General features: G+C 37.5%; 1 protein-coding gene across 2 annotated transcripts in view; it reads right to left on the bottom strand.

The window, feature by feature from the left end:
• The window catches only part of tbc1d4 (TBC1 domain family, member 4), a gene marked incomplete in the record, with an annotated part of 47,007 nt that overhangs the window by 31,436 nt on the left and 2,183 nt on the right, over positions 1–13,388 (bottom strand). For both annotated transcript variants that reach the window (XM_014023202.1, XM_014023203.1), the window contains 2 exon segments: positions 1,200–1,428; positions 1,514–1,642. In XM_014023202.1, the coding sequence (XP_013878656.1) occupies positions 1,200–1,428; positions 1,514–1,642 (358 nt within the window).

Genomic DNA, 13,388 nt, shown 5'->3' with positions numbered 1-13,388 from the left:
TAATGAAACGTTTCGTCTCTCCTCCAAGAGACTTCTTCAGTCTGAGAGTTTCAGGCAAAAAAAAAAGCTCTTGGAGAAGAGACAAAACGTTTCATTAGAGAAGAACCCGTCCAGAAGACCTATACAATTTTTTTTTCTTTTTGATTTTTTCCCTGGATTACTGAGATGCATCAAGATACGTTTATTTAAGTTAGTTTTTTAATTTAAGTTAGTTTTTTTAACAGTAGTTGTTCTTTAATGGAGTCTTAGCAAGAAAACTATGTAGGAAGTTTAAGATGAGGTACAGTAAATCTAAAAAATCTGAATGAAAATTTTTATTAAAAGTTTCTATAAAAGGTTTTGAGTCTTTATGAACTACAAATGCTACTTAAGTCAATAATTTAGTAATAGTAATAGTAAGTAATAGTAATTTTATGTCATGCACCACAGCAGGTGCCCAGTTCACATGGGCATACAAGACACATTAAACACATACATACAGGCAGATAGATAAACATTCTTGAAATAAAAAGTGTCCTCTTCCCGAGGTGCCAGGCCTTTAAAATAWACTTTATCTTCATCAATTAAATAAAAAAGTCTGGATAAACATCAAAAACTTTATCAAATAATCCATTTCTCAAAATCATATACAAAGGACAATAAAACAAAATGTGCATTTCATTCTCCATTTCACCCAAATCACAAAGAACATATACTGTACGATCTTTCTCTGGAACTGAATGAAATCGTCCAGTCTCCAAAGCCAAAGGCAGAGTGCCAGATCTATGTCCTTTATTTGAATATAGGTTTGTAATTTTGGTAGGAWATCAACTGCCCATTTACCTTCATAAACTTCAAAATAAAACTGTTTAATCTGTTCAATATTACATCTTAACTTATTTCTATAAATATACTGAAAATCTACCTCCCTCCTCAAATATTTTCTCCATTAGTCTGGCCCAAGTATACCTATTTGACAAATCCCAAAGAAAATGTTGTTTTGTTAATCTATAATCAGACATGTTGATAAACTTGGGAAACTGGAATTTGCCTCTTAGATGTTTACAAAGATTAGAAACCAGAGTCGTCTTATTTCAAAAACCTTTTTTTTTATTTCAAACTTTATTCATTTCTTTTAAAAAAAAACTGACATGACTCAGCAACTGTCAGTCCAACGCAGACTGCTGCTCATTAAATCCCTTTAAAATTTTCATCTTTACCTGCGAGCYTGTCCTCCTCCTCAGGAGCTTCATTTTCCTCCTTGCTCGTGTTCAGGGCAGACAGAGGGTCTCCTTCAACCCCCACGAGCAACTCCAGGGATGTGTTCTCCGCAGACCCTCGCTGACCGTTGAGCAGCCGGAGGCGCTTACGTTCGATCTCATGCTGACGAAACTTGTCAATGCAGTCATCAATCAGGGAGGCTGAAGCTTTCTTATGGCCAACCATCACCTGGATTGTTGTTTTAATCCCAAAACTTTTATTTTAAAACTGAATTTCATTAAAAATAACACTTCTCTCAAAACTGGACTCTTACCTTGCCACAGTATAGAACTTCAAATTTCTGTGAGTTGTAGAAGGCTTCATCAGTTTCCTGTTTGGGTTTGGTGTCTTCCTTTAGGGCCGATTTGGACACTTGTCGAATACTACTGATTACCTCTGGGACCTGTGAGTAAAGACAGTGGAAGCAAAGGGTATGATGACCACAGGGAGGTCTACAAAAAACAAAACAGGAAGTTCAAAGGAAAAGCTGGTTCAACGATAAAATATTGTAGTAGAAAAAATACACAGAAAAAATGAAAAAAACTTTCCTCCCATTTAAAATGAGTTCAAGCAATGGTTGAAAATAAAATAAGAAAAATAAAACACTAAAATGAAAGGCCTAGCATTCCTCAAATGCTCAGGTTCTACACTAAAATCAAAGATGCTGAGTCATTTTGCTCAAAGCTTTAAAAATAGCATCTCATGCAATCTCTGCAAAACTATACAGTGATCTCTTAATTTTTTCTAGAGCTATACGTATTAAAAAACTGCCTTTTTTCTGTATTTTAGCCGGCTACTTTTGCTGTGGCCCATTTGCAATGGGAAGTGAGAATTTCCCACTTACTAGTCATAAATTTAAACTGGAACACCCCCTCTGGTGGGAATTCCCTGTCAGAATGTGAGAGTTCAGAGTTCAAGATGGCAGCTACTCACCACAACTCAACAGTGAATAAAACACTTACTTTTACTTTTAATAGTATTTCTGTACTATTTATTTCACTTTTAATCGTTCATACACGTAGTACTTTTCATTGTTAATAAGAGGATGTGTTAAAATGCTGTTTTAATGCACAAAATACCAAGAGCTCAATTATTGTTTGTAAGCAGTGCTCAGCCATAACAATGAGATGAGACAAGTGATGTTTCATGAGGGCCATGATGAAAATAAGTTTGACACCCTTTGTTGTAAGTATTAACAAAAAACTGTATTTAGATGACAGTTCCTAGAAATTCATAAAGTGATTTTGAATAACATAACACAAAGTAACACCATGGTGTATGGCTGCACAATATATCAAACATTTATCATCATAAAAATAACAGCCTGTGCAATACGCATATTGCAAAAAACTGCAATAAATGCTTGGCTCAAATGTTTGCATTTATGCGTTTTGTCAATCCACACGGAAGCTTCTAGTATTTCACCAATCAAATGGAGCCATTCACGTATTCGGCCAATTGGATGCATCTCTTTATATCGTCATTGAATTAATAAGCACTCTTATTGAACATTGGAGGTTTACCCAATATCGTTCAGCCCTATCATGTTATACAATAAGTTTCCAACACTGTGGAGAAAAATAAGTCACCAACWCAGACTTAACATAACGGTATCAGAAGTAGGCAAGGAGCCTTGGCAAATGCCTTAAAGAACTGAAGACAAAACAAAGGGTTGGAAAACGAACAGAGATTTTTAAGGTGAGTCTTTCTGTTTTTGTAGGGCATTAAACATTTGCAGAAAGTTTTGTCTATCACACCGTTTAGTACACTACAGCCAGGCCAAAAAAAAAAAAAAAGAAAATGCAAATCTTTTTCAGGGAAATTCATGAGCAATACTTAGCAATGAAATGCCAAGTATAGTGCTTTTGTTCAGACATACTGGCGAACATCCATCAAGATCTCTCAGAAGCTACAGTAAAGCTTGCTTAAATATTGTGTTTAGACAACAATACGCTCCAAAGCAAAGAGTGACTCTGTCCACTGAACCCATTTATTATTTCGGATGAGGGCAGCATACAGACTCCTGAGCAAATTATATTTGTGGTGTAGACTGGGGAGAAGAGTTATGCAACTAAACACGTCAGAGGTGAGAGGAGAACAACTAAACAGGGGAAGGAAAACAGGAAGAGGACGGAACATCCATACAAAACACCAAGATATTCCTGACGATCCCAGCTTTACAGAGAAGTTAGAGACTTATAGGGTTAGGTCCAGTAGTTATTTTAGAGGGGCTTGCAGTCCCAGTGGTTGAGCTGTGTTTGGCTGCTAACAGAGGCTGTATTCAGAAGGGAAAAAAGAATTCAAACAGTGGGGGTGGAAGCAGCTCCTTGGTCATACATGCTCACTTGGAAATCTCCTCAGGAAAAAGCTCTGAGCAGTGTGTGTTGGGGGGGGGGGGGGTACTCCAACACATTCAAATCATTGTTAGAGAATACGTTTCAACTGACCTCGTTAATTTGACTTGTTATGAAAATGGGAGGAAAAAACAGTGATGTGCTGCCAAACTACACAGATAACATTAGAGCAAGGTGATCTGAAGGCCTTGCTGACTGAGAATCCCAGCTGCAGTCTGGTCAGCAACACAGAAAGGAAACTGTGAGTGTTCTTCTAACATTTTAAGTCACTCATTTATTATCCATGAGTATGARGAGACTGAAATACCATTTGGTTTGATTAATTATTTGTTGAGTCCAACTTACAGCCGGTAAAGGTGCTCACTTCTTAAAAAGAGACAGGCATATAAACAAAGTTGTTGGGAAATAGAAGACAGTTGACCGTTGTAGTGTTAAGATTTAAGATAACCGTTCAACTTTCACCTATCTCTGCTCAGATGTGTCAAACATCAGTAAAACTGGGTGTGAATGAGGCCCATCTACATAAATGCCAGCAGTCAAGCACGGCTTTGGAGCTCAGGGGAAAGTAAACACTGGGATTGTCCTCTTTAAGCTGGTAGCACTTCCCCCCTACATTAGACTATAAATCAGACACAATGGCCTACAGTGTCAGCAGTTAGGGAAACTACAACTTTTAGCACCTGCCTCCAAAAAGCATAAGRACTTTTTTGTCTTAAATTTTGATAATACAAGCTGAATCACTCCTGACTTCTACTCTTAAAGCTAGCCAATTGTGTGAAGATTTGTTCTTAAAATGTAACCATTAGCTTGTTTAGCAAACCACTGATCACATCTTAATAAYGTTTTCCAGAAGTAATGTAATACAACAATGCTGGCTTTAAAGCATCTTATTTAATACCAACTATTCAACAAAACTCCAGGGACCACAGTTACCTAAAGCCAACAGTTCAGGGGCAGGACAAGTATTACTAGCTTTCACCTTTTAAATTTGTTTGTTTTGTTGCACTGAATCATAAATTTAAAGTTTACAATTGATATAGAAACTACTTTCTTATTAAATTAAGCATACTTAAATAAATAAATTTATTTATTTATAATTAATTAATTGGCAGGGCCCTTTTGGCAGGCTGGATGGAAGTTACCCACAGACTGCCTTTGGCCCAAGCTTTGAGTTTGACTTGTGTGTTAGAGGTTTGATCATGTGCTGTGCATGATTACATTTCACACAAGCTCTAATTGTTGGAKAGATGGCCTCACATTTTACTCTAGAATACTTACGCATGTGAAATTTTTTTTAGAGAAGACTCAGTAACTGCAAAGTGCTCAGATTCTGCGGCTCCTAATACAGTCCGAATTATTAATCGCAGAAACGTCTGAAATGTAGCACTTGGGCGTTTTTTTAATTACTCTGAGCWTTTAACAATCTGACACTGGGGTGAACTTCTTCACTTCACTCTTGGAATGGTTGACAATGGTCCAAAATGTTTTTTTCTTTTGGGAATAATCTTTCTTCCTGCAGAATGATGAACTCCATATTGTTTGGAAATGGCCTTGTAACCCTGCCCAGATTACAGTAATTGCTTTGTCTGATATTGTTAGAAATGTCTTCTCTTATTGGCACRGTGTTGCTACACACCGGAAAGCAGKGGTGCTTACACTCGTTGATGATCAACTTTTAAATGTCCTCATAATTCTAACAAAAGCAGTAAGAACACAGAGTTTTTCCACAGTGCTTTTGCATTTTGCTCACATTTTTWAAAAATAAATGCATTATGTGCTGTTCATCTGAGATGAACACTTATCTAATTTTAAAAACGGTGTTTTCCATTCCCTCATATATAAAACCTTAGAACCGTACTTACTTTCTTAGAATGACTGCCTGTTGAAGGTCAAGCTTCAGCTCAGAGAACAAACTGTGATGCRGTTTTCAGCAAAGTTCAACACAAATCCAAAGAAACCTTGTGTCGCCTCATGAAACTGCAGGCTAAATATAACAAGATGTGTTATTCAACCTGAGAAGCAATGCAACTTTTTTATTTTGCAAAATTTTTACTAAATCACCTGTAAAAGCAAGATAAACACCAAAATGTCAATCCAGTTGACATTATAAAGAATGCAACCTACTTTCTACACTTGCATGTAACATTCACAATAAATACACAACAATCATAATCACTAAGTAACAACTAAGCTTAAAATAGTTTTTTTGCTCCCCCCCAAAAAATTTTTAATTAAAAAATAAATCACATTTAGAGAATAGGACACTTTGCTTCCTCTAGCTTGTAAAAGCAAAATCATGTGTGATAAAGAATAAAGCGCCAGCATGGCGCACACACACACACAAAAAAAGGAAAAAAGATGTTCATGTTGTGAAATGGGAGCTGGTGTGATGCTGATAAGTAGAAAAAAAACGACGGCACCCATTTTAGCTTGGCAGTACATATACATTACAGTCTAAACCACTCTACTCYGACTTGGCTTGAGACTAGTGTTTCCACTAGTGTCATTAAATGATGAGTACCTGTGGTACTTATGAGGTCTTGATTTTTTACACATCACTTCTGAAGTGGTAAGGTTGTGTGATACTGGCAAAAAAAATTATTCACGATTAATTGTGGCATTTAGCTGATGATAAATTTGACGTTTACTAGATGTCAATTAAAAATGTAGAGTTGTATGGATTTTCTGTAAATTACATAAAATTTCCCTCATTTTGCAGCTATATAGACGTACTGTATAGAGAAATCTCACAGATCTTTTCAAAAACTCAGGTTTAAATTTATTTTACTTTTCAGAGCTTGTAGGATGTTAAACAAAACAATAAAAAAGCCAGGTCATGATGAAACAGAAAAAGGTTAAAAACATAACAACTGAACTTTAATACTTAAGTTGAAGATGTTTTGCTTCCTCTCCAGGATGCTCACCCCCTCAGGAATGGAACCAAAACATCTCATGCATCAACTATACAGACAAAGAGCATAATGAGCTTACTTTGCAACAGGCAGGTAGTTCACACCTTCCTGCATGAACCAGGACATCKRTAGGAGTCATCAGAARCTCTACTGTGAAGGACTATTGGRTCRAGCCCAATCTACATGTGAATCCAAGTCCTCTTAGGTGGTTCTATTAAAGATGACAACTCAGCGCACTCCAGACTTTGAATTGAGAAAGCCTCCTGSATAGGAAGCGAAACATCTTRAACTTAAGAATTAAAGTCCAGTTGTTTTGTTTTTAACCTTTTTCTGTTTACACACATGCCCTTCATAGCTCCTGAGACACACCGCGCCMAGCAKCTGGGAAACCCCTCCCCCTGCAGTATAAGTCACTGAATGGGGTTTCTTCCTGCTGGACTCTTCACAGCTCTTTGGTCTTCACTATAGTGGAGTTTGGAGTGTGAATTTTTGAGGCTGTGAACAGGTGTATTTTATACTGTTAAGTTGAAACAGAGGAGTGGAGGACAGAGGAGCCTCTTAAAGAAGAAGTTACGGATCTGTGAGCCAGAAATCTTGCTTGTTTGTTATTGACCGAATACTTATTTTGCACCATAATTTGCAAATATATTCTTAAAATAAAAATCAGACAATGTGATCTTCTAGATATGTTTTCTCATTTTGTCTCTCATAATTGAGGTCTAACTACGATATCAATTACAGGCCTCTCTCATCTTTTTAAGTGGGAGAACTTGCACAATTCATGGCTGACTAAATACTTTTCCCCCCACTGTTTATGGAGGGGGTAATAAGTTCTGCCGGCGGGTTGTGACAAAAGCGGTGGCAGAGTCGACGCTGAAAACACGGTGGCGTAATTTTCATCATGAAACTGCAACAATCTGAGCTGATWTCAGCAGTTCAGAGGGAGTGTGAAGTAGGCTTAAGGGTTAGCTGCTCTGCGTCSCRTTTCAKCARTGAGCTCACATGCACACTTGACAGTGAGAATGCATCYCACACAAAAAACACCACACAGCACTAATTGCAGTAAATGTAAAGAAGCAAATATTAACTGTTTTAACATCAYAATGRAAAAGAACTGAGATAGAATAAGGGTTGGGTAAGTGTGAAGGGCTGGGGGTGGGCAACATGGGCAGCACACCAATAAAAAACAGTCAGCTCAGCTCAGTCTGTGAGGTTGTCTTGTAGTGTGTAAGCAGATACTGAGGCGTCTGTTTGGTCTGTGTGAATTATYAAAAGAGATTAGTAACAGGCATAAAAAAGGAACAAAAATAAGTCTTTTTTTTTTGCCAATGCGATGCAAACCCATTTGTGAAAATGTTTTCTACAGTACGCATATCTGCAGACTGACCAAAGTTGATGCCATAGGGGCCTGTGGTCTCGATATGAATGAASTGCTTTACACAATTTGCTTCTGACTTAATAAAGACACTAAAATATTTAGTTAACTGTGGCTGCAAACGGCTCACTCAGTATAAGAAACAAAGCAGGTAAAATGTTAACCTCTGAATACTTGACTTGTTATTTTGTCAACCAATATGGGATTTTCAATACCGATGTTACTTGACCTTGAGAAATCAGAACAGATTTTATGTTTGTTTTTGGTTTATATCTATAGGCTTGTTATTCAAACATATAATCCACTAAATTCTGAAAATAGTTTTTAAATAGCAAAATGTAAACCCTATTGTAAGGTAATAAAATAAGTTCTGTAACATAGGGCTTAAAATCTAAAAAAAACAGATTATTTTAAATTGAACCCTGCTATATTTCCTTATAGATATGTTTTTTTAGTATTTTGGTCAACTTTCTAAGAAAACTCTAAAAAAGCACCTGAGGTATCCTCGTTGTAGAAAGTGCTGTTTGTCACAAAGGGTGAAGAAAGAACACTGTGTTGCTCACAGATGTTCCAGCCTGTTAATTAGTTGGGTATGATCAAGGCCGGCAAATGCTGATTATTAAACAAAACATGGCAATAAATAATTGGCCAACCAATCAATCCATCTGTTGCCTTGCAGTAGGTTTTCAAAGACTCCTACTTCATACCCATGATGGCCGAGGTTGTATTTCAAGTCAAGGAGGTTGAACTTGATTTAAAGTACCCAGACGTTTTAAACACACTCATTGTAACCAACCACGTAYCTTGGCAGTTCCTGCTTTTCTCAGCATTTTGTTCTGGACTGCCTATTCTTGCTCACAAGCACACAATCTAATGATTTTCACTTGAACCAAATATGCTTTATTGATCTTGAAAACATCACAAGAGGTTTTTCAGTTTAACCTTTTGTGTCATTTTGATCCATGCCAGGACTCTGTACACAATGAGTCCCTGCCTGTGTTTTCAGCTAAGAATAGATTTGTAAACGTGACTGTCAAAGCATTTGTTTCTTCAAACTTGTCTGTGTTGCTGGAAATATTCTGTTTATCTCAATGAACTGATAAAATTGATCAAATGCAACATAACACATGTACAGTGTTGGAACAARCCTTGCGTTCCACATGGTTTTTGTATGTTGTTGGTTGCCAAACCGGTTCTTGTTGCATAATAATAGTGGATGAGGTACATTCAATGCCTRCCTGACTGTTGCAAATGTTAGGACTTCAGCTGAGACACCAAACGCCTCCTTTCCTTTCAGTTCTTTAGCAAACAAACCGTGAGCTGAAGCCCTGCGCACAGCACGAGGAAACATGATCCAACATGGACTGGCCTGAGAGACGTGCAAAAATGTGAGCATATCTGTTTCTGAACATTATTTGTGAAGTTTTCCCACGTCACTGGGGGAAACAAGAAGAACAAGAGCAAGTGTGAGACTCTAGATTGAGTTTGCAGGCAGAGAGGCACCATGTCCACACGGTCTCAAATTTTCACATCTATGAAAACAAAATGTAATCGGATCATACTTTTTGCAGCTAATTTACAGTCAGGCAAAGCCACAGACACACATCAACACCACTGGGGTGAGCTCTCGAGCTCCTGGACCTTAAACATGTGTTACAGTCTTTCAGCAGAGAGCAGGACTGCACTCTGTCACTTTTAAAAACTGACTCCCACGTTCCTGCTTTTTCGGTTGTTTACCACATTTCAGTTTGTTACTCAACAATGGCATGCTGACCAGCTTGGAAATGTGCTGACTCGATACTGTGTGTCCCCCAGCTGTTGTCACGGCGCTGTCACAAGAGGCATGATGATTCTGAGCTCTCAAAACAATGCAAATTCTGAAAGTGCAATCAAAAATCAAAAGAACTGCATCAAAATGAGAAAGGTATAGCTGCAATCCATAAAAAATAGTTGCTCTAAAAGGAGCAGTGATACCTTCAATTTGTGACATGCATGCATGGACAGGGATGTTTTATTTCCAATTACTGTCACTACATTTTCTATGACATGTCATTCTTCTGCCAATATCTTTCTCCCTGCTGTTTAGCATCTGTTGACATTAACATCATAGATTCTGTTGTAAAAACAAAGACCTGCAGATGCATTTTGAGGAAGCATGACGGCARAGTGATTAGCATTGACGCCTCGCAGCAAGAAGGTCCTGGGTTTGGTCACCGATTCAGACCAGGATCTTTCTATCAGGAGTTTGCATGCTCTCCGCATACTTGCATGGGTTTCCTCCCACAGAACAAAAACATGCACGTTAAGTTGCCTTCTGGCCCAGGCCTCCCTTGCAAAAGAGATCTGTAATCCAATGGGATTTGCCTGGTTAAATAAAGGTTAATAAATAAAAAGCCAAAGAGGTTGTTTTTGTGCTGTGTTGTGTGGTCCTAGATCTATCGGTACAAACTGTGATAAAATATCTTACTATTTACTCTATCGAGCCTGCTGTAACAGGTAAACTAGGGGAGCACCGATTGCAGCTTTCTTGCCCATCATTGATATTTAACAAATCTGACCTGCCAACAATAGGTAGAGCATACGGCAAAGCAGGAGTGGACAGTGGCTGGTTTTCAGAAGTTGTGGAGGTAGATCAGAAGCTGATCTTTTCCACCGATRATATCTAAGTATCGGCCAATATCCAATCTCATAATATTAAGGAAATCYGTGCTGATAAATCGACCYGCAATTTATTTGTGTAACCCCTATAGGAAACATTTCACAAACAACCATTTTAAATATTAATACACACAAGTGTGTTTTTCTAGGTAGTACAGTTTCCTCCCACAGACCAAAATTGTGCATGTTGGGCTTTTTAGTGTCTCTWTATTAGAGTGTCCCGATACCAGTTTTTCTCAAGCRGAGTACATGTACTCKAGTTTAGGTACTCACTCATACAAAGTACTTATTGATTTAAAACCTAAACATTACACAGTGTCATTAAACACATTTCTTTTATTTAGAACAAGGTGGCTCTCCTTCCTTATAGGCCTACAGCCCTAAAGYAAAATTTACTCWGTTTACTACTGATTTTTAAATGCATCACACATGCTGTGTTATTCCTAGGAGAACTAGGGTTTGTTTTGATAACTTCATTCACAAAATAAACTATTTTTATGGGATTTAGTYATGTACAGTCTGCTTTGTGTAGCTTATGTCCGTCATTTCAAACAGCGTGTGCTCTTTCAATATGATTAGTTAATACACGCCTGAAACATTAACAGCACATAAATATTTTAACGTTAGMACTCAGTTTTCTGTTTCTGTTGGTTTCTGGTCATATGGCAAGGAGAGCACTCAATCAATGTGACAGCTTGCCRATGGGCAGTGGCCAAAACTGGAAGAAAGTATATGTGACCTCCCTACCTTGATTGGGGCCATTTTGCAGAATTAAGTCTATAAGAGGCTCAGACGGTTGTTTTGTATGTGTTTCTTGCTTAGGCATAACATTCAAGTCTTAATTCTGTATTTGTTCCTTGGTCTTGACAAACACAGAAGTGTATGATCACAACAATATCGTTTTAGCCCCTCTAACTGTATTAAATCAAATATACAGAATGATATATACTATTGCAACATTGTTAAATAAATAAAAATAAATAAAATTTTCTTTCAACTTTCTTATACTTAATGGAACTGACAAAGTTCCACTTGAAATGTAAACTGTAATGCATTCAAAGAAGCATTGATACCAGTATCCCAGTATTGATGCTGGTGTTGGTATTGGGGCATTTTGTTCAAGTACTGCTATCAGGATACCAGTACTCCAAATAGTCCCTAGGTGTGAGTGAGAGTCTGAATGGATGTTTATCTCTATGTGACCTGTCCAGGGTGCACCACACCACTGCTGGACCCAGCAACCCTGACAGGAAGATGTGGATAGGTCGGTGGGTGGGTGGATGGATGGAAAAAACAACTGGTGATGGTTATGCAGCTGTTTCACAGGGTGTTGTGTTATTAATGGATGTATATGTCTTTAAAGCAATAGCTCAGATCTTTTAAAGTGGTGTTTTGAAGACAAGCTGTGAAGAGTTAATCTCATGTTGTAGATTGCTCTTTGATCAAATTCAACTGAAAGAAAAATAGAGTTGAGCTCTGAACAGGCTGACAACTTAACAGCTAGACTGAGGAGGGATTAGCCTGAAGYGAATTGCTGTCCTCTTCAAAGCAACAGCAGCTGTCTGTAGCACATCCAGTGAAGGCAGAGGCACCAAATTAGGAATAAAACTTTTCTGCCAAAAAATATTGTAAAGCATTATAAACTAGCACTTGTCTAAACTGCAAATTAATAAAGAAAATTAAGTCACTGTGTTGACGTTTAGAGCAATCATTCTGATCCCCTAAAGGAAAAGTACAGATTAACTCTGACAAAAATCATCCCTTAACCTGTGGCCTAAATACTTAATACCAAACTAAACACTAAAACAATACCATGRTTATGTGATAAGTGCACCGCTATTTATTGTTTTATTTAAAACAAGATTTTAGGTCTGATTTTTTTTTTTTTTCCACAACCGGAAGTTCATACCGGAGAGCCAACAGGGGTCAACTACATACCATAAAGACTAGACCAAACAGTAYGGCATTTAGTTTTTCTGTGTCATTAAATTTCTCTGTCTAGTTTATTTTGTTACAGACAAATAACCAACAATATAAGTGCAGTACAAATTACAAGCAGGACCTACGATCTCAGATAAAATTCATCTCAAACACTAGTTGTAAGTCCCTGTTCTACCTTTCAATAAACAATTTTGTTTTATAGTATTTTGGAAAAATACACTTCTTCAAGTGACTGGAAAATGCAATTGATTTTCTCTAAATTTTCCGAGGGGTATACATTGGAACTTTTCTAGGATCACTTTGAGACAAACACTTTCCACTAGTGCCAATAGTGTAGTGTTTGTACGGTCATTGTCAGAACAGGTCAGTTCAGTTCAGGTGCTTTTCCATTGACGTTCCAGTCTGGTTCCAGTGGGTGTGTTTTGGGTGGTTGGTGGAGGTGGTTTTTGGGTTTTTCAAAAAAAAAAAAAAAAAGTTAATGTGCAAAACCAGAGATGAAAACACATTTGCAAAATAAGTTCTGAAATTCAAAACATTTGATAAAAAAAAAAACAAATTATAATTGGATCGAAACAACTAATGTCATTGCTACAACTGAAAAAATGGCTCCTTGAGTTGTTGTTGTAAAGGCATCTACACAACTAGTGACTCCACCCCCTAGCAAATCAGTGAGGAACAGTGCTCTGACATCGCATTTTGGGGTTGACTGGGACGCTTGGAACCACAACTAAGTAAGTACTTAAAAAAATGGGCTGGTTCCATGAATCTGGCCTAATGMAAATGGCTTGGAACTAGGGCTGCCACAATTAGTCGATGACTAATCYATTATTAAAATAATTGATGACTAATTTAATAATCGATTAATCTTTTTTTGTTCTTTACTTTGTTTTTCTCTCCAAACTGCTTTGA

Source organism: Austrofundulus limnaeus, unplaced genomic scaffold (genome assembly GCF_001266775.1).
Source record: "Austrofundulus limnaeus strain Quisiro unplaced genomic scaffold, Austrofundulus_limnaeus-1.0 Scaffold359, whole genome shotgun sequence".
Lineage (NCBI taxonomy): Eukaryota > Metazoa > Chordata > Actinopteri > Cyprinodontiformes > Rivulidae > Austrofundulus > Austrofundulus limnaeus.
Note: the sequence above shows the minus strand (reverse complement) of the source record. Positions and strands in the feature narration are given on the sequence as shown.